The sequence below is a fragment of the Hirundo rustica genome, chromosome 8 (genome assembly GCF_015227805.2).
Source record: "Hirundo rustica isolate bHirRus1 chromosome 8, bHirRus1.pri.v3, whole genome shotgun sequence".
NCBI classification, from domain to species: Eukaryota; Metazoa; Chordata; class Aves; order Passeriformes; family Hirundinidae; genus Hirundo; species Hirundo rustica.
This window is the reverse complement of record NC_053457.1, coordinates 30,577,434-30,603,380: the sequence shown is the minus strand read 5'-3', so window position 1 is coordinate 30,603,380 and position 25,947 is coordinate 30,577,434. Positions and strand designations below refer to the sequence as shown.

Here is a 25,947-nt window from a genome sequence, read left to right as displayed (position 1 = left end):
AGCAGAAGTTATACACATATTTTTCTTGCAGACTGATTTTTATCTACAAAGATGTGAATGAAACTCATCCCATCCTGCTCCTACAGGACAGCAGGCTTCATATTTGTATGTCTGCCTCCCTTTTCTGGTCTGACTGTGAACCTTTCCAAAATTAACATCATGCAGTACCAGTAAATACCAACAGCGAGTTCTTAAAACTTCCTTTTGACCTCATTTTAGTCCGTGTGAAATGATCAGCATATTTATTAACAAGGTCCCAAACCTGGCTCATTCCTGAGTTTCAGCCGGGATGAAGGAAGGAGCCTGCATTAAGTGCCGTCCAATGCTCGCCCTTTCCATTCAGTTAATTAAAAGCTGCACGTATTTTAAAAGAACAATAGCTGCCTTTCAGCAGTTGTTTGCTTTTTAGTTCCCCTCTTTGGCAACAACAAAGTGCATTTTAGAGGGAGCTGTCAGCTTTCAAACCGATTTGAGAACTGGAAACAGGCACCAGGGGGGTTTGTGTGGAGCCTTTGTCACTGGGACTGGCACCCACAACTGGTGCGAGTTACAGAGCATCTCTACAGGACACCAGGCCAATGCAAGGAAACTGCCTGAGCTATAAGAGAAGGCCAGAAATAACCCACAGCTCCTACCAACGCAAAGAATAACTGGAACCACAAAAGGTCAATGAAATGAGTCAAAACAATGAATGACAGCGGAGCAAATTTTACAAATCCCCATTACATCACCCAGGGAAAACAAACCGCGCTCAGCCAGAAACCGCACGGGCCCGCGTGCGATGATCCCTCCTGTTCATATTTTTATTGGTTTATGATCTACCGGCGTGGACGGGCTCGGGGCAGGGTTTGCAAAGGCAGATTGCATACCTGGAGCTTTAGCACATAACGGCACAAATCGCTGCAGAAACTGATAAGCCTTTTCCCAGACAAAGGGGTGAAATAATGCGCGTTCGTTTGAAGGCCAGGGACAGACAGAAAGCATTAAAAAGGCCCCGTTCTCCTGGTGAAGATTTTTCTGGAAAAGCCATGCGGAGCAAGTCTGCACATTCCTCTGTCTAAATGGACTGTATAGCCACTTAATTTTTATTCACTTTGAAACAGAGATGTTTTCTTTGGATACATTATCATCGTAGCCCTTTTCACACAGCGTGAAATCCACGGCTGGCTTACTTGGCTAGAACACTCTGTCAAATACCTGAAACAGTAAGTGCCTGTGCGTATAGCGTATAGAATGGCACGGAAATATTTATTATATTCTGTTCAGATGAAATGACTTCACCACTTGTCAGCTCTGCCTCTAGGACTGTGAGCAAAGATACCTGCCTCAGGTTCAGGCTGAAGCGTCTCTCTCCACCTGACACGTTCCTGACAAGCTGCTGGCTGCAGCCCTGTGATCTTCGCGTGTCGTGTTATACTTACTTTGTGCAGGGAGAGAACAGCTCTTTGCAGGGGCTGTTTTCGAGTTTCTCCTCTGTCTGCTGGATAAGTTCTTGACTGACTTCGGGAACATAGGCTGGAGACTGGGGAGAGAAGAGAGGGGCACATTAACTCCCTGGCGAGGTGCAGATTCTCCTCTCTTAACGTGTGAGAGGCACATTCATTATTTATGCCCCTGAGCTGCTTCCATTCAATTCCAGCGGTTGTGTAAAAGCAAAGGAGCTTTACGTCAAAGAGCAGTAAAATAGGATACCGTGGCAACTCGCTCCACATTCCACTCTATCCTCACACTGCTTTTCTGCCTCCTCCTGTACCTTCACCTCCTTGCCCAGCCTCATGAATATGCAGGACCCACTCCTTGCCAATTCTTTGAACTACTCCCTTGCATCCCATGAAAAATATGCTGGCCTGAACTGTGTACAGGTCATTCTATTAAACAAAAGAGAATTTGCCCAGTGTTTTCACTTCATGGGTGATTCATTGTGTGACTGAAAAATCCATCTTCTTTTTTTATTTTTCTACCGGCAAAGCAAAACAAGAGCAGAGCTGCTGTAGTTATAGATCGACATCTATCTATATATAAAGAGATGTTTACAAAAGTATTTGGACACCTCAGTTCATCCTTAGAAAGACAAAAATTAATTCAGCTTTAAAATAATAATTTCAAAAAGGAACTTTGCCAACCAACCACATAAACTCTTTTCATCCTCTCCCCTCTTTGGAGAGAATGTATATTCAACCCTGCAAAAAGCCCTTACCAAAGAGGGGTCTCTTGCAATATGCCTTGATGGTTAACCTGTTTAAGACTTTTGGGAGTAATTATCTAAAAAGACAGTTTTTTTAGGCAGTCCACATTCTTACACACAGACTGTATACTGTAATTATATTACAAAGTGTATATTTGTGCATGTGTGCACCTATTTATAGGCATTTCTCCCATGTACATGAAAGTCCCTTTATATAACCAATTGGATTTGGGTATTTTCAACAAACCCAGCCACAGATGATGAAATCCTCTTTCCTTGCAGGAGCCTTAATGCTCAGTAAAGTCCCCCATCCATGCCCAGTACCACCAGATGTGCTGAGTGGGTGGGTCACAGAGCATCACCCCCCATTCCTGGCCAGATGTTCTCATTAACTAACCCTAGTTAGAGCTATCTTAGCAAGCACTGAAATGCATTGCAGGCTGAGTTCAAAAACCCTGGTAATGAGGACAGAGGAAGGGGCAGAGGTGGAGCCACAGAAAATCTCCAGCATACTGAGAGCTGAATTAAGTCTTTTATCTTTTCCTTCCCACTGCCGAAATGTGAACATGATCCTGGTTGTGACATGAAATAGTAAGTTTGTTCCACTTGAATGTTTTTAAATAGGAACATGGTTTACAGAACCGTCTGTGCACGCTGTGCAATGCACTCTCACTGCTCAGCCTTGACAGACAATCTGCAGAACGTGCTGGGGACACCTCTAACCTCGCTGAAATATTTCCTCATTTCCTGAATGTATTCCTCCTTTTCTTCAATATATTCCTCAATTTCCTCAGCAAAAGATATCTAGGGAGCACCCACTTTTAATCACAGAGTAGATTGCTAATAATTAAAAGTCTCATGGTTTCTTGAGAGGCAGATAAGACACTCATGTTATCATCTAAAAGATAGAGACTGAAACAAAGCCAGATTTTCTCAGCTTGATTGACCACTGAGGTAACTATACATCCCCACAACAAAATCTAAGTCTCAGTTTTCAAGAGAGTAAGTAGAGGCAAGAGGGAAGCAATGAAAGAATTACAAAAAAACCTCAGAAGTCCTGTTTTCCAGTCCTACAACACTGAAACTACAGGGGGAAAAGACAGGAAAGCAGATGAAACCGAAGGCTTTTAAAGTAATATTCAGATATGAACAAAAGCCCAATGATTAGCAGTATTTTGGCTGATTTTGGCTAGAAATCAGATGAATGAATACCTTTAATGTACAATTTATGTACTCAGTGGATACACATTTGCACACACACGCTCACTGGTAGCCCAAAGTTGGTAGGTGGCTGTGTGAAACCAGTGGTCCGAGCCCTGGTTCAAGATGATCATCTCTCTGATTTACAGGGAACAGAAACACCCCTGAACTCCACAGTTTTGGGAGTGCTGTGGACCAGGAGTGTCTTTTGATGTGAATGGAGCAGTACTTCAGTAAAATCCACACCGGGGCCTCTGAAGTTACTACTGACTACATCTGGAACTTGTTCTGCTTTTAGAGGTCAAAACTGGAATCCAAGAGCTAAGTACTAAACTGCATAATTAGTCATTTAGACCAAGTGACCTGATTCTTATTCATGCCAGGCAACTTCATCTCCCATTGGGAATTCATTTCCCAGTGGAAGGTAAACTGCCTTGAGGTTAGTGTTGAAGATCATGCCCATGACACATTACTAGAGCACTAATTCCATCAAACTTTGTCTGAGATCAAAGTACCTTAAAAAAAAAAAAATATATATATATATAAGCATCAACTAACTCTTATTCATAAAGAGGAAATTAATTTCTTGTAGTAAAAGGGAGGAAGAATGGGCAAAAGAAATAGTAAGTAAGACAACGTGGGAAGTATTTAAAAGTGACACAAGCTGTGATTCCTCTCTCCAAATTTGTGGGAGATACAGTCACCACTTGGTTTTTCAAAACCACTCATTGCTGACCTCTGAGTCTTTACTTCCTCTGCACAAACTGGGAGCAAAGCAACAATACCAAGACAGGCAAAGACATGAACACACCGAAATCCTGAGCATGGACAAAAGCCTTAGAGTGCAGAGCAAACACTTCCCTAGGCCACTCTATTTTCTGTAACAAGGAATAGATTTTTTTTTTTTTTTTTCCCCAAAGGTTGATTATTTCCAAAGCTTCTGTAGAAGACCCAGCAAAACATTTTGTGTTGTTCTACAGCACTTCACAGAGTTCAGGGCGCCACATGCCTGGGACTCCTGCCACATACCCAACCCTTTCCAACTCTGCCTGCAGTTCCAGGGAGCCTTTATATGATCCTTCCTGAGACCCTCCTGGAGACTTCACAGCTCCCACTGCTCCCATTAACCAGCCACGGCTGCCATTTTCCCTCTGTGAATACTGTGCATACCCACAGCCTTCAGGAGCTCAAACAAAGCCAGAAACAATTACAAACCAAAACCCAACCCACCAACCTACTTTTGCTCCCCTGGAGAACCATTAGGTAGCACAGGTTATGCATTTGGATCCCAAGAGTGAAAGCTTCCAAAGGTAACACTCTGGCCATTTACAGATGAAAACGTTGCTTCTCCCCTGGAGGGGTGCAGAAGATTTCTGCAGCCACAGTGAAATGGTTATTAACACCATTCTCCTGCTGCATTATGGGCAATGGCTGTAAAAGCAAATTTGGCTTTTACAAGGGAACAGAGACACCTTTTCCAACATATTAAATGTCCTGTGGCGGTTAGGAGAGCCATACAATGTGATTAAGACCATTACATCTGAGCTTGTGACAATGAATATTCTGCTAACTCCTCAGAAACACCTGCAGAAACCAGTTACACTTTCTTGCATTCAAGACAAAACACTGGGGAGTTATAACAGGCATAGTTCCATAGTTCCCCCAATGACTATTCTGTTTCCTGAAGGCAAAGAAAGAGATTCTTCATCTCACTTATAATAATGTAATCAGAAATTACAATAATGTAATCAGTCAAATCAACTGATTAACACTAGGGTAAAGCTGATGGAACTGAAACCAGATTCGTGGAAGCACAAGATGTGCTTCAGTTGATCCTACAACAAAAATTTCTCTCATACATTATCCTTATTGATGAGACATTTTAATAATTGTCCAAAAGTCCGCACTACTTTTAGCAAGTTTTAACCAAATTCTCCTACCTCCTGTACCTTCTCTTTTATGGCCAGAAACTGAAAACCTCTGTACAAATATTTTGCTGGCATAGCAATAGCTCAGTTTTATGATACTCTCCCATTTAATTTTTAAGAGAAGAATGCAACTAGGAATTGTGTTAGTGGTTATTTGAGAAACATGAAATGGATATTCAGTTACTTCTGAGTGCCATTAGCCCACCCTGAGGAAATTCTTCACTTCTAAATTTTGGGTTTTTTTCTGTCTTTATAAGACAAAAGAGTTCATCCTCTCAGATGCTCTTTCCTTTCTGTAAATGGCATGAGAAGAGATGATATGTGTCACACTTGCTCAGGGTTAGTTCTGTTCACGCCCACAAAAAGTCTGGAAGCCAGCAGAGTCCTGTCCAGCAGCAGTGTCTGCTGCTGCCCAAGGCCTGGCAGCCCACTGAAGTCCTGAAGAGTAGCAAAGTCTGGTTCAGATCAGATGAAAGCTTCCAGGCTGTGTGACTCCCCATTTTCTGTTATTCTGAATGCCATGTTGCATCGCTACTCTTTAAAACGAGGCCTCTCCTTTTCTGACAGCTCTGTAAGTTTTGCTACAGGCTGTTTCACTCAGACCTCCAAGACCCAGTCTCTGCTGAGTTCACTGAACAGGACAGCCACCAAAAAAACCTTCTCCTAAAGTCCTCTCCATGTGTTTGCCATGGGACTCACAACATATCTCAGCGTTTCCCCTGTGACTGTGTGTGGGACATCCGACCTTTTGTTCATCTATCAGGAAATGGAATTCTTTATCAAACAAGCTGAAGGGCTGGCAGTACCAAGGGAGGCATTCAGAAGACCTTATCTTTTACTTTTTCATGAAGATGTGTTATTTGTTCTACCTTTTCTTATGAGATAACTTCCATATGTTTACTGTGCATGATCTTGGTCAAGATGTGGTGTGCTACAGGCGCTGCCCCCAAGCCTGTGGGAGTGAAAGCAGGCAGCCAGCAAGCAGAAATTGGCATTTTTGAGGAACAGAAGCATTTTCCTGACAGCCCAGCAGCTGGGGTTCACACTTCTGGCACTGGGGTGAAGTGAGAAACTGGTGTCGCCAGTTATTCCCAGAGCTCAGAGCAGATACACACACAACACAAACCTGCCTGGGCAGAGCTGGTGCATTCTGTGTAACGCTGCTGTTTCCCTGAGAAAAGTGCCCAAATGACAAAGTGGGCTGAGAGGGATGGGTTGAGGCTGCAGCTAAAGACATATCCAGCTGGGGTCACCACTATCTGAGAAACCTATAGAGAGCTGACAAGGGCACCAAGTGCCTGGAGTGTTGGGAAATGAGCTTGGGAAACAAAAAAAAAAAAAACAGAGGAAAGCATTGAGGAACTAGATCTGTTTAGTCTGGAAAATCAGGGGTGAAACTTGATAAAGGTCTTTTAATACAGAAATGTTTTTAATAAAAAGGGCAGGGTTCAATTATTCTGCATATTCTGCTCTGCTCTGGGGGAATGATGTGAAGAAATCCACTTAATTGGATATGAAAGCTTTTTATTCTAATTTTTCACACAGGGAAGCAGAAGAACAGGCCTATGAATATTGTGGAATCTGTTCTCAGAGGTCTGAAAGACCTCCAAGGGCACTTAGACATCTGTTGATCATCTAAGTGTATTTGATCTCTGTTCAATGCAAGAGGCTCTTGAGCCCTTTCCCAGTCCTTTGTACCAATGATTTTGCAAAATGCTGGGCTTCATAAAGCACAGGCACATGGCATGGCCATGAGAACAGATGAGGAAGGGAGTTTGTTTGCTGAGTGCTCACCAAAGGAAACCTGTAGCTCTGAGTAAAGGAATAAGAATCTTCCTTGCAAATTAACAATCCTTCTTCAAAGACTTGTCTCAATCATCACCGTCTCCTAAAATAATAAATGACATGGCTTGCAGATCCCTGAACTTCAGGCCAGAAAAAGGGAAAGTTTGGCCAGACTGACTTTGTAAGAAACAGAGCAGATCCATAGTTCAGAGGTAATTCTTCATCCTTACACAATGACTTTCATCTAAGAACCTCCAAATATTAAATCTTCATTGCAGGATTAAGTCTTCATGAGCTAGATGGCAATCTCACAATATTTTACAGAACAGTGAACAGGAGGTTGAGAGATGTGTTTTGCAGGAGATTTGATCATCACCTGTGACTGAAGTCAAAGAAGTTGCACTGAAATAAATGAAAGCTAGAGATGCTCAGATTCCTCAAATCAGTCCAATTGTCACTTGCAATTAGTGAATAAAGAATGGAAACCTAGAAGCACAGGCTTTCATTTCATACCAGCTCCTGCCAGTGGATCTGAGTCATCAGGGTGTCTTAAAGCACAACCGTTCATCACTACAGAAACTATACGAACCAGAAAGATTCCACATTCTTTAAACTGAATAGACCTCATGCAAACTTCTGTCACAAAACACAACTGCTTTCCTGGCAAGTTTCAGGCATGCAGCTGATACTGAAACATGATGAGTTATTTTAGAAGTCACTTGCGTAAAATAAATAACGTGCAGCATATGTTATGTTTCAGGTTATGAAAACATTCCACAACAAACTGGCTTAAAACAATTAAAAACGTTTCAGTCAATGGACAAAAGTTCAAGCTGTAACTTTTCTTGAGCTGCCTCTGCTTCCAAGCATTTGTCTTCATGATATGTGTATTTTCAGATGTTGACAGCAAGGTTCCACATATAATCTGTTTGAAAATCTCCACACAGATTTGCTACTAGTAGAGACCTCAAAACTATGACAGAAACAGGCTAAAATGAACTTTTTGTGTGAGATGATGCGTGAGCAGACAAGAAGAGTTCATACACAAAAACCTGGAAATTCTGGCTTCATCCAGCAGCCTAAGCCACAGCCAGGGAAGTTCCAACCATGCAGCCAGGGACTGACTGAGGGAAAGTGTGAAGGGGCTGACTGGGGCAATCCAAAATCCTTTCGGCTTTTAAGATCACTCAGTCCCATCAGGAAATTCAGAGGAGGGCAGTGGATGAGGAGATAGAATATCTTGGTTGCATTTCGGTTTTGGGCATTCCTGGTGAGGGAAAGGATCCCAGCACTGTCGCAGCACACGCAGTCTCCTGATGCCTTTTGGTGTTACACACAGAAATGTCGGAACATTCTTTTGCCTTTCCCTGTGTCTGATCTTATCTGTGCAGTTTGAGCTGTATGTGCAGTAAACAGCCAATTCTACATCAGGAGCAGCTGCAACACTTTAACTAATCAACTTCTGCATTTTCTTTTCATTTTTTTTTTTTTCCTGCCACAGTCATTTGGGTCTGTATGAGGCGAACCAGCAAAGCGAAAGGCTTCATAATTCCAGGATATTTGCTTTGAGATGACAGATGTAGGAATTGGCAGTGAGGTGGACGGGGAGCATGGAAGGCAGCTGTGTTATTAGTAGCAATTTATCTATTACAACAGTGTGTAGACATGACACCTAAGAATGGGGGCCCGTAGTGCCAGGCACTACAGACACGTCATGAGTGCCAGAGCTTCCAAAGCAAACCAATGTCACCAGCCCTGGGACTGGGAGCAAGGGCCAAAGATATGAAATACCTCATCCAGGATTACAGAGAGGGGCAGTGGCAGAGAAAATATTGAGCCCAAACCAACACCCAGGGCAGGATCACTTGCTGTATCTGAGTGAAGCAAACCAGCAGTGCCTGTCAGCTGTGGGGTTTGTTTTGTAGCTGCAAGCTGATCTGGAGTCATGACAAATCTGTTTTCCCTCATGTGCTACTAAACTATCAAAACACATGTTGACACACTGAAAAATACAATGACTGGAGACAACAGAGCCCTCAGCAAGCAGCTGAGCACGTTCTAGCCTGGAGGGGTTGTACTAATACTACACAAAGGGCCACGCTACCACCTCAGTTCTTGGGGTAGATCTGAAGAGGCTTCAGGCTCCCTCACTTGCCTTGGACTCCTCATAGCACCTCTTGTGCCTCAGCAAGGCCAGCAGCAGAAAAAGGACAAGTTTCCTCTCTGGGTTCCCAGCATCCTTCCTCTTTGGGTGCTGGGGTACAAGCTGTAGTCCAGAACCGTGCCCTTCCTTGGAAAAACAGCAGCCTCTGAGGTTTCCTCTCTGACAAGTGCATAGGAAGTATATGGATTATATTTTGGCTCTCTCAGCAACAGGGCCTGCTATCTGGCTACACCTTGTTTTTCCTTTTCTCAGCAGACATTTTTGTAGCTGCTCCTGTCTAGAAACCGCATTTCTGCTCCTGATAGTGGCAAACAAGCAACTGCCATGCAAATGGTGTGAGTCAACATGTTTCCTACATAAAGCTTTTCAGTCCAAAGTGTGGTTTCCTCGGAATGTTGACTTATTTGATTCAGAGAAATATGGGGGCATAACCACAACAGGAGTTTCGGAGCAACAAAGGAAAAGACTGCCTAGGCTCAAGAAAGAGAAAATTCTTCCTGGATCTTATTGGCGACCAGAGCTTAAACACCCAAAGCCCCATAGAAAGTAATTTTGAAATAACAAATTGTCCCATGAGACAAAATTTAGTTACTTCATCATCTCCTTTTTCAAGTCCAGTAAATCAGCTGCAGACTTTATACTCTTCAATTAAACAGGAACATTCACCGCAATACCAACCAGCTACAGGGTTTTTGGGACAGCTTGTTTTCGGAATCTAAGCTGGTCAGCACAGAAGATATGCTTTTGACTTCAATTAGCAAGAAATCTGGCCTCACAAGAAGTGCTTGGCAGGATATTTTTCTGGATCTTCAAGCCCTAGTCCTTCCCTACCCGTACTTTTAAAATGATTCTTTAGAAACCTGCTCATAGAGGTTTCTGCACGAAAGAAACATGCTTTTCCTCCTTTCTGTAGACAATAGGTTTATTGGAGGGGTGCTCATAAACCAGCCAGCTGAAATAGCTTTAAATAAACTTGCTTTTAAAGCATGGGAAGGGAAAGTTTTGTTTTATTAGCTGTTGCTCTTTTTCTGCCTTAGAAGCATTTTGCACTCAGATTGAAGGATGGAAACAGATGAAATAACCTTTACCTGTAGCTATCAGCAGGATGAGGAGGGCAGCTTAAGGAAAAGAGAAGAGACGGTTTCTATCAACCAGGATTTTCTGTCCACCCCACAGTGAGGCTGCTCACAATCCTCTGGAGTGTCACAGAACCACCTTTGTCAGCAACCCAAGGGAGCCATGGCTATAGAGCATTGCTACAAGCACTCAGATACTCGATAAAGCCTTTTGGGAGAACAATGTATTCCTGCTATCACTAGCAGCAAACATGACAGGACAATTTTGAAAGCTTCTCTTCTCAGGAAGTTGTGTTTTTTCTCTTGTCACATGTGCTTAATAGGTTTGGATAACATCCAGCGTCCAGCCTCTTATCAGGACCTTCCTACCTTTTAACATCCTCCTGCTCTGATGGATGGCCTAAACATTAGCATGCAACCTTATGTTGCAATAGTCATAGCTTGGCTTCCTCTAGTAAACCAAATGTCATTTGTTCCATTAAAAAAAAAAAATAAAATCCCAAACAACAACCCCTAAACATATAAACACTCATTTACAACCTCAACATTACCGAATGGCCTTCTTGCAGGAAAACAAACAGATCCCTGCTTGAATTCACTCCTGAGACACAAGGCTGTAAACAGAGTAACCCTTCCACTGCAAGCTGAAGCCTGACCCACGCTGAGCTCCACTCAGGGGCTGTTTTGCCATCACCTGCTGGGGGGACTTTATAGAATTTGCCTTCATCTTTTTCCATTAGCAGGTCAAAATCCTGAAGAAACATCTGAATAAAAAAAAAAAAAAAAAAAAAAGAAAATCCAGAAGAGAGTCTGGGAAGATCTTGAAAAGAATTAGGAAACAAATTAAATTAACATCAGGCAGGAACCAGCGGCCCACTCACAGAAAGACTAGAAACATCAGGAGGGCAAACAAAATCACTGCTGTAAACGGGGCATTCCCATATCACCTGGATCACACAATCCATTAGCAATCATATGGTAACAGCCATCTGGGAAGAGCTGAGAGGGAAGACATTTATTGTAGGGAATGACACGCTGTTTGCAGTGGCATATTTCACTCTTCCTCACTTTTGCTTGCTGGACAAACAACATCAGTGCAAGGATAATAAACTTGCTATGTGCTTGATTTCTGACTCAGGTCAGAGTCTGACTTGGTTAAAAAATAATAAATTGGCATACAAGCTAAAGCTTGGCAAGCAGGTTAAATGACTTTTTTCAGCTTTGTTGGATTACCGGGAAAAGAATATTAAACATGAATAGCTTGAAGTGTCACATGTCCACAACTTAAATATGCCGATTACTTCTCAATCAATTTGTAAAAAAAAGAGACTTTTTTTAAAAAAATCACTTTTTACACCTACTAAGCAACATTTTAAGGAAATGATTTTTTTTTTTTTTTTTTTTTTTTTTTTTTTTTTTTTTTTTTTTTTTGTTAAATTTTAAACCCTGTGATTCCTGGTTCCAAGTTAAAATAGCACACTCTACCAGCTTGCTGATTCTTCGAGTTGCATCATCCCAGCCAAAGGTGTCAGCCTCAGGCATCTCATCTGAATCTGCCTGACCCATTCTTGTGAGGCTACTCAGATGCTGAAGCCTCCAGATGTTTTTCCAGAATCCTAATTTCCTGTTACAAGGGAATCAGGTGAGAAATGAGGTATTCTCACCACGTGTCTCTTCATTCCCTTCTTTGTTGGGATCAAGCATGGCGTTGCCTGTTACTGCTTCTGAGTTTAGCACGAGGAATCCTGAGCTCGGGGAGACATTGGTTGATCCATCATGCTTTTAGTTTCAGAAATCTGAAACTGAACCAACCAGCAAAGTTGCAGAAGTTGGGGAATGGAAGGGCTGTGAAGGTCAGGTCTTCAAAGGACTCCTGAACTATTGAGAAATTGGGCACAGAAACCCGTGTGGGTATGCCACGCAAGGTAATTTAATGTATTTTGCATGACAACTAGCATGGAATTCACCTCGTCACACTTGAATCATCTAAAAGCTGAGACACTCAGAGTCTCCCCAGGCTTCCTGTAGCCAGTGGGCAGAAAGAGTCATCTCATCTCTCCAATCCAGATGCCTCCAAGGCTGAATGCTGGGAATGCAAGAGGCTGGACTCACCAGAGGTCTATTTTAATGTCATTCTGTGCAAACACACAAAAGCCATCTCCTGCAGATTTCTGGATGTTTTGCAAGTCAGTGTTCCAGACAGCTGGAAAAGGCTGATTCCTTTTTTCCCATGTGAGCAAAATTTTCAGGCAGAAGGGGGCTGTTTCTGGGAAAGCTGAACGGACCTGGAAATCTTTTAGAATTAACTTCCCTGGCCACTGGATAATCCATACAAACCGAATATAAGTCATGAGGGGAATGCGGAGGGGACAGGGAAAAGATGACCCCTGAAAGAGAGAGGAGGAAACTATAATTAGCATATTCATTAGCCAGGGGAAGGCAAGTACGGCTTTCCTGCTGCCAGACAATCCTGAGCAGATCTGGTCTTTGTTCGCAGAGTCCTTTTGGACGGCCTGGCCGCTCTCCAGAGGAGCTGCAGCAGGCTGGGGGCCTGCCCTGCCCCACAGACAGATGTCAGCCAGGATTACACGTGCGGTCGACATCCATCAGTGGCAACCAGTTTCCATTTTCCAAAGGGTCGAGTCAGAGTAATCCCAGCAAGCACAGGGAAGCCAGAAGGCTTTTGCCCAGTGACCAAGGCGTCCTAATGCTTTTCCTGACCGAAAAATGACAAACAGTTACGAGGCCTGTGCGCCGGGGAGTGCAACCTCTCCAGAAAAACAGGGAAAGAGAAGCAGAGCTTCAAGAGCTCTGATGAGCACAAAACCAGTGGAGCTGACGACTCCAGCCCAGACCTTCTACCAGTGTGAGCAAAGGCACTGCAAACACAGCCCTTCCTGAGCCTAAAGGACAGGACACGGGACCACCCAGGGACCTATTCTGGGGCAGCATCACCAGGCTCCGTGTTGTTTCCACAGGCTTGTGCAAGTTTGGCACCAATGCAAGAGACAGAAGCCCTCAGTAAGTGTTTAGTTAACTAACATTTGTATTATAAACAGCGGGTAAGGGATGAGGAAATAGGACTCGAGTAAACCGTGAGAAAAAAAGCCTTTTTGCCTGAGACCACAGCAAAGGGACTCCTAATCAAGGCAGCACTGTGATTTTTCTACATTACAGCCCGGCTTCAGTGGCCGACAAACGTTTATTAAAATAAATTCCGACTGGAAAGCATTAATTTGAGTAACACTGTTGCCGTTCCGCCATTCTCAGATATTTTCCCAGAACTGAACTTTGGAAAGACGAGCTTTTTCAGAAAGCCCACTGAGAAGGTACTTTCCTGGACTCAGACACAGTGATCAGCAGAGATATTGATCGAGCTGTCTCTGCAACAACAACAGGAATTATACATTGATTTCTCTGGAGACTGGATTATGTATTGATTATGCGAGCTGCAAGGCAGAGGCCTAAGTAATGCTATCATGTCTGGCTAAAATGGTGCTCGTAGAGTAGCGAAGTCAATAGAAAGGGGAGATGAGAAATCCATTGAGGCAAAGGGCAAAGTCCCAGGGTAATTAATTAAATGGCAAAATTCTCCTGGCTCAAGCGATGCCAGGATTTCTACTTCAGCATTTAGGATCCCGAAAAGTCTCCTAATAGGAGCCCAAAGGACGCAGTGAATAACCCTTTGAGCAAGTAAATAATTCTAGCCCATCCCAAGCCCATGTAACACTCTGTGGACAGACAGGCCCTTCATTCATTGCTTACTTCAATTGGGTCATTAATGAAATGCATAGGGTATAGAAAAATTTGAAAACTAGCTGTGGAGATAACTCTTGGAGCAAGTCTCAAGGGGCCATCCACTACAGCCAGTGAAAAGAGACACTGTGCTGGCCTTTTATCAGCGAGATAATAAGCTTACAGGGGGACAGAGATGACTTGCTGGGTGTAAGTGCCATAAGCTGAATTTGTAGGAGAAAGATAACAATGTAGAAAACAGTCCCTGAAGGCTCACCTTTCAAAACACAGAGCCTCCATCTCGCATTAAACTCCGCAGATTGCTTTACAGAAGCTTAATGTTTCCATCTTCCACTGCTTCCCTTGGAGTGGCATTCGGCTTTTGTTCTGGCCACCCCAAAAACTAATTATAACGTGTTCCCTAGGAGGCATTTAGTAAAACTAAACAGGTAGAGGAAGAGGTCTCAGGACTTGAATCCAATTCTTGGTATGGTGTGACCTGCAGGATTCAGCCAGAATCATTAAGAAGTGATAGATGAAACTTCCCCTTTGGGAGAAGGAAAGGCTTCACTGATCAGTGAAGATGACTCACCCAGAAGCACAAGTGCTGAAGTTTGCTTTTATTTTGGGGGGTTAAAATGGGAAGGAGGGTAAGAAATCTCAAGGAGAGAGGCAAAGGTCCATGTTCCCAAGATCAAAGCAATGGCCAAAAGGAAAATGCTCTGTGGGTGCGCAGAGATGGGAGAGGAGTCTGTGAGCCTGACTCAGCTGCATGGCCTGGCCCAGCAGAAGGCCTCATGTGTAATTTTTGTTTCATCTCACCCATCTTATGGAGATGTTTTCTTCTCCATAAACAACTGATTTGAGAGAAAGGCACAGTTTAGCCAGTAGACAAATGGAAGGCCAGGCACTGCTGATCAGCCAGAGACCCTTTCAAGAGACTTTTCCCTCCCTTCCTTATCCTATAATTGTTCATAAAAACAAAGACATGGCTTTGTTTACCAAATCTCCACTGATAGCCTTAGACTGAAGTAAGGAGGTTATTGCTGTGCCCAGCCAACCTCTTGCAGCAAAAAAAAAGTGCAAACATGGCCTTTATTCTGTGCATTTCCTGGAGGAAAGGATACTGGACAGGAATTCAGATAAGAAAATTAATGTTGTTGCTGTTCTTCATATTCTGTGAAGTATTTTAATGGGGATAACAATACACATTAGACATCCTGTTCAGTAACATTTTTAGTACCCAGCTGAGTCCAAATATAAACTATAATGGCATATGGAGACTGTCTTAAGAGCCATTTCAAATCAATTTAGTTTTATATAGCGTCTCTCCAAGTCTCTCAAGGTGATTTACAGTGAAAAAGCAAATAGTGGGATAGTGATTTAGTAGAGTAAGGCATGGCAGCTGTCAGGCAGGAAGGCAAAAATGCTGCATGGAGACGTAAAACTCTGATTTAAAAGCAGCACAAAGGTAAATATATCTCTTTGCTCTTCCAGTACAAGAAGCAGTGAGGTAATGAAGCCAGACTGGGTTCAGTTTAACTCAACAGTTCAATGGAGCCATTTACAGATGGAACCAGACCTAAAACTGAACCTTTTCCATTCAACTGCTGAGATTAGGAAAAAAAACAGGGAAGAAATATTTGTGACCAATTCATTTTAGCAGTTTTACCATTATATTTCACAACCTCAGAAATTTCAGACTTCCTGTGGGTTGGACTTCTGCCCTAGGGGCTTATGAAGTCAAGAAGGCAGCTTTAAGTGCCTTTTTCATGGAAATTGTTAGAGCCTTTTTTAAAGAAGCAAGATTCTAGTCAAGAAACCTTGACCTGGCTGGTGTGACAACCATTGTGCTGCTCCTGTGCACGGAGAAGGAATAATACTTCAGAGAATTCTGAATACTTCTTCATCTTTCCCTCAGCTACAGGACACCTTTCCTGTGGGTTTTTGCCCTCCTGCTCACCCCTCAAGCGAAGCTGCTACAGAAGCCATGAACACACTCATATTTTGGCATTCTTAGTGTGAAAATCACACGTGCTCCTTACATTTCTCTCCCACCAAAGAGTTCAGATGGGGCTGCTGGATGTGGCTGTTTCAGCCAGCTTTAGGCAAGAGAGAGGGAATACTACTGTCCTCCTAGGACCTGAGTACACAGAATCCTGGGACAGCTCAGCGTGGAAGGGACCTTTGAAGATCATCTGCTCCAACCTTTCATGGGAAAGGGAGCCCAGATGGGATGATCTAGTGCCCAACAGCATCTCGAAAACCTCCAGTGATGAGGACTCCACCAATCCTTTGGGAGGTTGTTCCCATATCCCTCTTCTTTGAGAGGCCTAAACCACCCACATTTCCTTCCAGCTAAACCACCCTTGTTCCCTTCCAGGTGCCAGTATTCCTCAGGTTTTGTCACTGCTGTTGCCTGTAGGTCAGGGATTCGGTGGAAGTCTGACCTGCTTGTCCACCCAGACAAAGATTCCCCAACAAGCAGGTAGGGGCTTCTCAGGATGCCAAAGCTGTGGAGAGCCTGAATTGTGATCACTTGTAGAAATACCTCCTTGCTCTACATCCTGGCAAGTGCAGGGTTTGTTTAGAGGCCTCGGGGCAGATGTCTTGCAGGCAGTGTCTTTGTGAGTCACACGGGGCTGGGAGTCCTGCTGGGATGTCTGTTCATCTGGGAAAGTGCCTTCTCTTCCTCTCTGCTGTGCAAGAAGTGTCTGTTTTATCAAATAAAGTGCGTGTTCCCTATGCAAACAAACGCCCTCTGGAATGGTGATATACTGACACGTTGTATGTTAAATATGTATGCCCTTTAAAAACTGAAGCAAGAACTAAAAATCATTCATAAATATTAAAGAGCAAGAAGTCTACTTTTTGTTTTCGCTGTGCTTCTGATCCTGCACTCTGGGAAAAACACTCATCACATTATAAGACTGAATTATCTGTCCAAGAACTAAACCTGTAATTTTATTCCATCAGTCAAGCTGCATGTCACGTTATTTTTGTATCAAGACAATCAGGTTCTTTGAAGCACAGACACACACCTACTTAAAAGAAGCTTTCAGCTGAAAGCAGAAGACTCCAGAAACAGCAACAATTTGTACCTTTCAAGGCACTGATAATTAAATAGAGAAATGCTGATTCCAATGAAAAGAAGATTTCTTTGCTGGCCAGAATGATGTTCCATTAGGACATCTGGGTCCAGATTCATCTCTTTGGACCTGCAGACATCAGTCCTTTGAATCATTGACTTCTAATGGCTTCAAATGTGTCCTTTGGAGACACTTCTTTCTCTTTCTTGACAATAAAGGACAGTAGACCATCGGCACTCCTAACCTGACTACCTTAGTCAGGTATCTAAAATGAAATTAAGTAAATCTGGGCTTTGCTCTAGTTTTTTAAAGTATTTGTTGTATGGGACACCTATTAGAAAGTCTAGTATTCAACCCATTGTTACAGCACAGTCAACCTTGCCTCTAGGAAGTATTTTCTGCTATGCAGGGTTTCCACATCCCTCTGGGAAGAAGCAGAAGTTTCTCATTAAGAAGAAAAAGTGCAGCAAGACCAATGCAGACATTAAAGCCACCACCACCAGGGAGACAGTTTTAGGTTACAAGTGAAGGAGAGTAGCTCTTGAGTTTCACAGGATCACAAAATGGGTGATGCTGGAAGGGACCACTGGAGGTCATCCAGTTTCCTTCTGCTCAGAGTCGTTAAGGTAACTTGCAAATACCAGAAAAGTCTCAGGACAGACTGTAAATATGCTGTGCCAATTTTACATACTGAGAAACCAGGTACACAGGTCAAATAAGAAGTACAGGGCACGGCAGAGAATGGAAACTCCAGCTCTGGAGTCCCAGTATTTTTCCTTGCTGCAACACCACGGTTCTTTGTTGATGAAGAAGCAGCAGTTTTCAGCTTGGTCTTCACTTCACATTCACTAAATTACTCCATGTACTTCTGGCTGCACCATGGATGGCAGGGGAGCCAATAGACAGCAGTGAAGGGCTTTCAGAAACCTGCAGCAAGACTGGCTGAAGTGAAGCAATGCTATCCCTGCCCTCACTTCACTAGCTCTGCTATCAGCAAAACGCTTTTCTCCCTTTCCAGATGGGAGCTGGAGCAGTGGGAAATATCTTCCCTCAGAGTTTGTCGCTCGTTCCTCTGTTGACAGGAATTTTAAGACAAAAGGTCACTCTGGTGGATGTAAAAAGCAGTGGAACTTCATGCCCCTCATGAATGGGCAGCAGGAACTCATATTGGCAGTGCTCGATGGCTGCACATGAAACTAGCCAGGCTCAGTAAATGAAACCAGATCCCAAAATGCAGCCTGAGATAGCTGAAAGTATGCATCAAAGTTTATTGTAGGAAAATGACTGAGTGGAAAAAGAGTGGTCTGCCCTGCCCCTGCACCTCCAAAACATATTGTACCATTTAAACCCTCTAGAAAGACATCTGCCAAAAATGTGATTAACTCTCCTGAAGGTCAAATGTATTTCTTTTGTAAAACAGTTGAAGCAGCAATTGTACGTCTTTGATTCCTCTTACGAAATCAACTTAGGAAAAATCCTAGGATTGCTCTTGTGCTTGAAGCTGGATGTTTACTGCTTACTGGCAGCGACTGGTGTAGCAAAGGTGAAATGTGGTCAGGAAATGATTGTAACCCCTCTCCAAAGGGGTTGGTCCCAGAGCAGCCTGTCCCAAACTCCGGCAGCACATCCGTGCCTCTGTTTGGAGTGCCACCCTGTGGACACGGCCGCTCCCATGAGCGCCTCTCCTCCCAAAGACACCAGAGGCAACACTCAGGACCCACCGTGGTGGGCACAGGGATGGGTGACAGCACCTCTGAGCTCCCAAGCCCACTGTCCCCTGCCAGCCCTGCGTGTCCCTGCCCACCCTGGGGAAAACGGTGCTGGGGGAGGAGTGGGAATTTCTGTACCAAAATACAGCGTCTGTCATGGAAGACCATTTTTGCCTTTGTGCCTCCTACACAACAGAATATGAAGTGCCAGCGCCACTTCTGAGCTGGATGGGAAATAGATGGGGCATCTGTTGGTAAAGGCTGAGGTCTCTTGTATTACACCCCCAATTCTTTGTACCCTGAGAAGAGGCAGAGAAGCCCTCTGCTCGTCCACGGATGAATTAAGCCCCTGGTAAGTCAAGTTCATCCTTAGAAGTCAATTTCTGGATTGCATTATAATTTTTTTTCTCCCCGACTGTTTGTGTAAGACTTGCAGGTTTATTCACTGGAGATTGCCACCATAAATTTTAGGAGTCTGGCTTACAAAGCCTGTAACAAGCTTGTTTAGTAAAGGTGTGCCTTGCAGCATTCCTTCAGTAATGCCACTTTGGCTGCCCCTTACCTCTGGGGTGAGGTATTTCATCATGATTTCCTTTCCTTTCTCTCCCAGCTTTTCATCTGGAGCAATTTCATATTCTGCCTGGAACAGACATATAGAAAATAAAAGTCAATATTTGCACTCATATTTCACCATTATAACTTCATTTTGGATGTGGCCCTAACAGAACACTCTGTATGAAAAATCTGAAGGACAAATATAATTTTCTGGGGGAAGCAAAACCTGTACATACAATCTTATTAAAAACCTTCCACTAAGTTTTGAGCAGACCCTAGTGGTGCATCTTCTGGGGCTTTGTCTCTTAATTAACACCAACACAATTTAATTAATTTCTATTTTATAACCTTGCAAAGCCAGCTTTCAGACAGCATTCAGTGACAAGAGACATCAACTTCGTTTGGTTTTGCTCAAAAGGAAGGTGGACACAGAAGGTAAAATTATTTCTCTGAGTAGTAGAGAAAGTGAATACTTGTTAACCCTTGCCACACTGGTATTTCAAGTGCCAGGTGAATATATATATATATATTCTTCGATATATTGTCTTTTTTGTTTAATGCATCTTTTCTATGTATTTATGCCTTGACCTTGGTCTAGCAATACCTGTGCAAAGCAGAGAGACCTGCCCATCACTATTAGTGATCCATGGCTCAGTCTCTCCAGAAGACTGATTTCTTAGGTGGATTTCTTAGGACCAAGAGGAAACAGGAAAGAGCATTTAGAGGAACAGACACCATAAGCAAAATTCTCTTTGGCTCCCCTAGTGCATTAAAAAAGGGAGCATCCCATCCTCACACACAAAATCTGCCTACATTTTAAAATTCTGACTGTTCTAGGCATTGAAGCATTACTGACTTTTGATGAGCTTTGTTTACATTAGAATCAAAAGAAGCATGACGTGTGTACCACAGATGTATTGATCACTTCAGCTAAAGTTTTGGATCCTTGGCAGGCATTCGAGGGAAACACGTGCTGCAGGGGACCCCAGTGGCAAAATGACAACAAGTTCTTAGAGACATTCCTGCTTGGCACTGCCTGGGATATGAAGCTTTAGCCTTCAGATCAAAATATTTTCCAGAAGTTTTTTTTTTTTTTGTTTTTTGTTTTTTTTTTTAAAAAAAAAAAAAAAAAAAGGAAGACGACAGCCTAACAGCCTTCATGACTGTATTTAAAAAAAAATCCCAGAAAATCCTGCCAAACTAATTAAATAACCTGGTCCAATACAAGCTGTCTGCAATGATAAATGAGGAGGAAGCTTGGAAAAAAAAAAAAAAAAAAGGTAAATCAGACTGAACTGGCAAACACTTGGAAGAACAAATTTCAGAACTATTGCCCACTGGAAGATGTATGTACTGCTCCAGGCTGCATGCAATAAATCTGCAGGCTGGCTGTAATGGATACCCCAGCTAAGCAAACCTAGGAATGACATGGAAACCACAATGTAGTAATAATGCTATTCCCCTTCTATCTGGCCAGTGCTCATTTAGCTATTGCAGCTCAAGTCTGGAGCTGCATATTTACACACAGCCATAGCAGGTTGCTTGAACGATCTGGAGTTATGCTTTGATTTGGTTTGGCAAATGATAATGGCCACAAATAAAAACGATGGAAAAAACAACCAAAAACTAAAATCCACAAGCACAGTACTTCTTTTTGAGTGACAGTTTGGGGGATGAAACTGATTATGTTCCCATAAAACTTAATACAAGGGTTTAAAAAAAAAAAATTATCTAATTTCCTGTCCTTTTAGATAGTATCTGAGTATGGGTCATTTTAGCTCTTAAAGTACAGAAACTCTGAAATGCTTAGAGCATCTTAGCAGCATTTTTCCCCATGATTTCTCTCTCCTTCATTTGCTTTCAAACTCTGATAATATATTGTCTCCCTAGCAAATAAAACCTAATTATAAGCCATCATCTCCTATTTGAAGTGCACCAGGGAGCTGTCGAAAAACTTAATGTCCTTTTTGCCACATATAACCCCTAAAAGTTACATCCCATCTGAACTGTACAACAAGAAACAAGTCAGGAGAGACCAGAAGACAGAAACTCAGCGAGAACTGTATGTCTTGAAATGCGATTCCTGATGGGATCCAACATAGGCAGAGCTAAATGCACACCTATACACATCCAGAGTACCTCCTTCTGCCTCAAGATAGACAGCAAAGAATAAAAGGAAAGTTTAATTATACTTGCACTTGACATTCCCAGGAAATGTGACATGGCGGTGGCGAAGGTGGGAAGTGACAGACAAGTGAGGATGTGAGAAGGAACCATAAGCTCCAACTGTGCACAGAGGTAATTTCACTGTAGGGCTGCGCTAGAAGCCTGCTCCATTTTGTTGCTAGGTTCATTATTATTTCTCCCTTCAGTGCCATTTTCGAGCTATTCAGCAACAGACCCTGGTACATTTCCAGCCATGACCTGTTATTACAGGAGATAGACAGGGATGCTCCCATGCTCCCTCTGCCACCTGTCTGGGAAGCCACCAAGGTCCTCAACTCCTGGTCTTGCGCTCAAATCACAAGACACTTCCCCTTCTTTCCCCATACTCAAAAGCACAGCTACAGTTTGCAAATCCCTAATTGCTAGAAATAACATCATTACTTAAAATCCGTGTGGAACAAACTATTTTCCATTATTCCTTTGATGAATCCAGGCATGTGTTTCAAGGCTCCTGCTCTGAAGTCTAATAGCTTCTCCATGCCCTAGTTAGGTCAGACAGGGCGCTATTCATAGCCCATAAATGGGGGAGGATTTACGATCACCCTGACTCCGTGGGACAAGCTGCAGGGAAGGCTCTTTCTGTGGGCAGGCACAGATCCTCCAGCCCAAATGGCGAGAGGATGTGGGCTGGCCACTGTCTGCTGCTAACTTTTCTTCTGGCTGCTGTTTTGGAGGTAGCAGTTACATTGGTGGCTCCTTGTTCCATAGAAGGAGCCCTGGCTGGATTGGAGGAACGGGAGTGCAAAGTGTCCTTCCCTTTGGAGCAGCTGCCCTCAGGATGGGCTGAGAGAGAGATCAGATGGAAAAATGCTCTTCAGCTGGGAAAGGGAGCAACATCTAGCATGTGACTGGCTGTGAGATGGAGCCACAGGCTCAAGAACAGCTCAGGTTTGGGGGCTTGAGGCTGCCTGTGATGGATGGAGAGTTACCAGGGCAATGCCACAGGGAACCCACAGGGGCTCACACTGATTCTAACACATGAATTTATGTAGTATTTGATTTTCATCTTCATATTATTTGAGCTCCTGAAGCTGCATGGCTAAAAATATGTGAAAATGGAAAAACATCTCCAAAGAGATCTCCCTGCACGCCTGGGAGGGTGCCCTCCCACAGCAGGTAGCTGATTCCCATGGCATGGCCAAGGGAATCATCACCCCTTGAACCCACCAGGAGATGGAGATGGGAACAGACACTCCCACCAGAGCAGTTTCAGCTTCTTGGTAAAAGTCAGAAGCAGTGGAATCACCTTTTGAGCATCTGCAGGAAGTTACTGGCATTTCAGTCCCAATTTTTCACCTCCCCTTTCTCAGCTCCCTCCTCTGTCATCTGAGAATATCTCTCTGCTCAGCCCTTTCTCAGGCTCCAGGCTCTGCCCTGTTATTGCTCTGTCCTCAGTGCCTCTCCTTGCACTTGCCTTCGCTGGAGATTTAAAATCTGTGACTGACCATTGGAAGGCAAACCCCAAACAGCTGGGATTCATAATAACTCGCATTTCTAAATGAAAAGTGAACTTGAAACCGTATTTTTCATATTTAGAGGCAGGGCAAAAAGAGCCCTTTCAACTGTTCGAAAACACATTTTGAGTTAATGAGTTTGTTGATACCAACAAACTGGCATTTCTGATGGGAAAAGCCTCGAACAGCTTTAAGACACACACACACAGATGGTTTATATACCACGAAAGGGACTTAACCAAATGAAATCTCCCTAAGAGCAAGAAAAGGGCTTTTACAAATGGCATTAAATGGATGCTCACTCATCCTTTCACCCCAGATAAGTGCAATGTCTAGTGAAGCGTTCAGCTGAAAAGTCCACCCGAGGAGATTGTGCCTCTCACCCTGGCCCCTGAGCCCAGATATCACAAGTAGAAACAACCTGGAGAGGCAGCAGGGCTATTTTCCTCCAGAGGATGTATTTTTGTGTGGCTTCAGTACAAAAAAATGTAACCTTGTTCACATTAGAGGGAAAATAATGACCAAAATTGTTCACATTCTCCTCCAGTCAACCTAAATCTGGTCCACATTAAATTGTTAAAAGCCATCCCTTGGAAAAAAAACCCATTATGAATATGAGTAGATGAAGCAGGAAAGGGAGTCCAGAAGCTAAAGCCCTCATTTTAATGACACATAAAAATCACAGGAGAGGAGAAGGAAATGTCAGGAGCTGGCACCCTGGGAATGTGCTGATGAGAAGGGGACAGGAGCAAGAGGTCCCTGCTGAACTGAACTGCCACCTTCTTGTGCTGGAGGCACTGGCTGTGGAGAAGGAAACACGACTTGCTAGCACCCTGTCTGCTCACTGATCTGCCTTTTAGCACAGGAAACATTTCCCCTCACACTCTTATTTCAGTGGCTTTCTTTCAACAGCTCCAAAGTTGAACCACGTCGCTGAAATATTTGTAAGCAGAGCAAAGTGTGCTTCAGGGCCGTGCGTGATTCCTGGGGTAAGGGCTTCTAGAGGAGCAGATTTAATCATAAACCATCTCCCTCTAATGAAAATAGTTTATGTTCACATAGTTCCACCATCCTGAATGGCCACATCAGGGTTTGGTGAGCCATCCAGGGGAGAGCTCTGCGTTTCAGTGCACCCAGATAAGCACGCAATGCCTTCAGAGCCACATGGGTGCTCAGTGGATATTTTATCTGGGCAATCAGGACCTCTGTCATGAGTTTGTTTGCACAATATCTGCAGTGAGAGATGGCTGTCTGTCCTTCCAGCCCTTTGTGCCAGCTGGGGGAAGGGGTTGCCATTGCTCCATTCCCCAGACAGACAGACACACTGACAGGCTGGTCCCACAGCAGCAGTGGGAACCAAACCCCCACAGTGCTGGTTCCCACTGCTCCACCAGTGCTGTGCTGCAGAGCTCTGCCTCTCTTTGTCCTTATCGCTGCTATCATCTAATGTTGGGGCCTCCTGCTTACAAACCACGTGTCGTGTTAGTCTGGGCTACAATCGATTGTGACTAATTACCCAAGCACTGCTCTCAGAAAACATGTAGAGGCTTTATGCCTCTGAGCACTTTCATCTCAATTACTGCTTGAAATTGGCCAAGGTATTCACAGGTTTCAGAGGGAACTGACAGCTACACACCTACATGCGTGCAGAATTTAGTGATACAAATCCTTTTTCTTCAGAAAGCAGCTTAACAACTGTTTAACAGACAAAAATCCCCAAACGCTGCCATAATTACATTTGCAGGAGACTACATCAGACCAGGTTAGTTATTTCACACAACAGCTGACATAAGTGTCCAGTCAAGAGAGGATTTTTTTTTGTCTCTTTACATATTCTGGTCTGCAAAGCCTGGATGATTCTACCAGCCTTTGGAAGCAAAGGTGTGAGAGAGCTTAGCCTCTCATTAGGATGTTGGTAGGTTGCTGAACGTCTGACTCAGCTTCTGGTTTTCTCCCAGAAGCCCCAGACACTTCTTTCCTTGCAGACAGTTGAGTGCATGTGTTGAAAGACTGTATAAAATATTGGGAGGCATCAAGTACTGGCTTCTGCCAGTGACTGACTGTGTCACCTGGTAAAGTCACTTAGATGGGCTCTGAAAAAGAGAGGTGCTCCTCACCTTCAGTGTGCAAAAAGCTCCGTGAGTCCCTCATGAACAGATAAATATTATCCCCTTTTATCTTTTCCCTTCATTTGACATTACACAAAAGCTAATTTTTGCATCTTGGGTTAGAAAAATAACCAAGACAAAAGAAAATGAAAGCTCTTGGCTTTTCTTGCTTGTTACAGCAGGTGGTCTTGAAAAGTTTCACATTCTTGGTGGTCTCAGATTAGGGCAGTAAAGTCAGACTCCTGGTCTCATTATAGGGCTTTTTTTTGCCTAACATAGGGCTTGGCTTGAATCCCACTACTCACTAAACACAGCGTGACCCCACTGGGCAAATTTCAGCAGCAATCATCCAATTTAATGGCAAAGGGCTGTGTTGCTTGACCTTAATATTGCATAATGCAGGGATTTTCATGGGTTGGGAGCAAGCTTCTGCAGAATTTGAAATCAATGAACAAAGGAGACTGCTGTCAATTAGTGTTAAAAAGAGTTAAATTAGAGGGAGATAAGGATTCAGACCTCCACCCAGACAGGCATTTTGTTTATCAAATCCTCATAGTGCCAGTCTGAGCCTAGCTGGGAACGACCGCCGGCCCAGCCGAGGTACACAGGGCAAAGCACACCTTTGCAAAAGGATTTGGGAATTTCGGGGTCGCTGGGAGACAGACCTTTCAAACAAGGCCAGTGCCACCACGAGCTCTTGCTGTGCTGCAGGGCTGAGGGGAGGACGCGGGGT

At 43.6% G+C, this 25,947-nt stretch overlaps 1 protein-coding gene across 2 annotated transcripts in view; it reads right to left on the bottom strand.

The window, feature by feature from the left end:
- Positions 1–25,947, bottom strand: part of GRK5 (G protein-coupled receptor kinase 5) — a 154,998-nt gene that overhangs the window by 32,461 nt on the left and 96,590 nt on the right. For both annotated transcript variants that reach the window (XM_040070767.2, XM_058421486.1), the window contains 2 exons: positions 19,434–19,511; positions 1,422–1,522 (listed from right to left, as the gene is read on the bottom strand). In XM_040070767.2, coding sequence (XP_039926701.1) covers positions 1,422–1,522; positions 19,434–19,511 — 179 coding nt within the window. The remainder of the gene's footprint in view (positions 1–1,421; positions 1,523–19,433; positions 19,512–25,947) is intronic.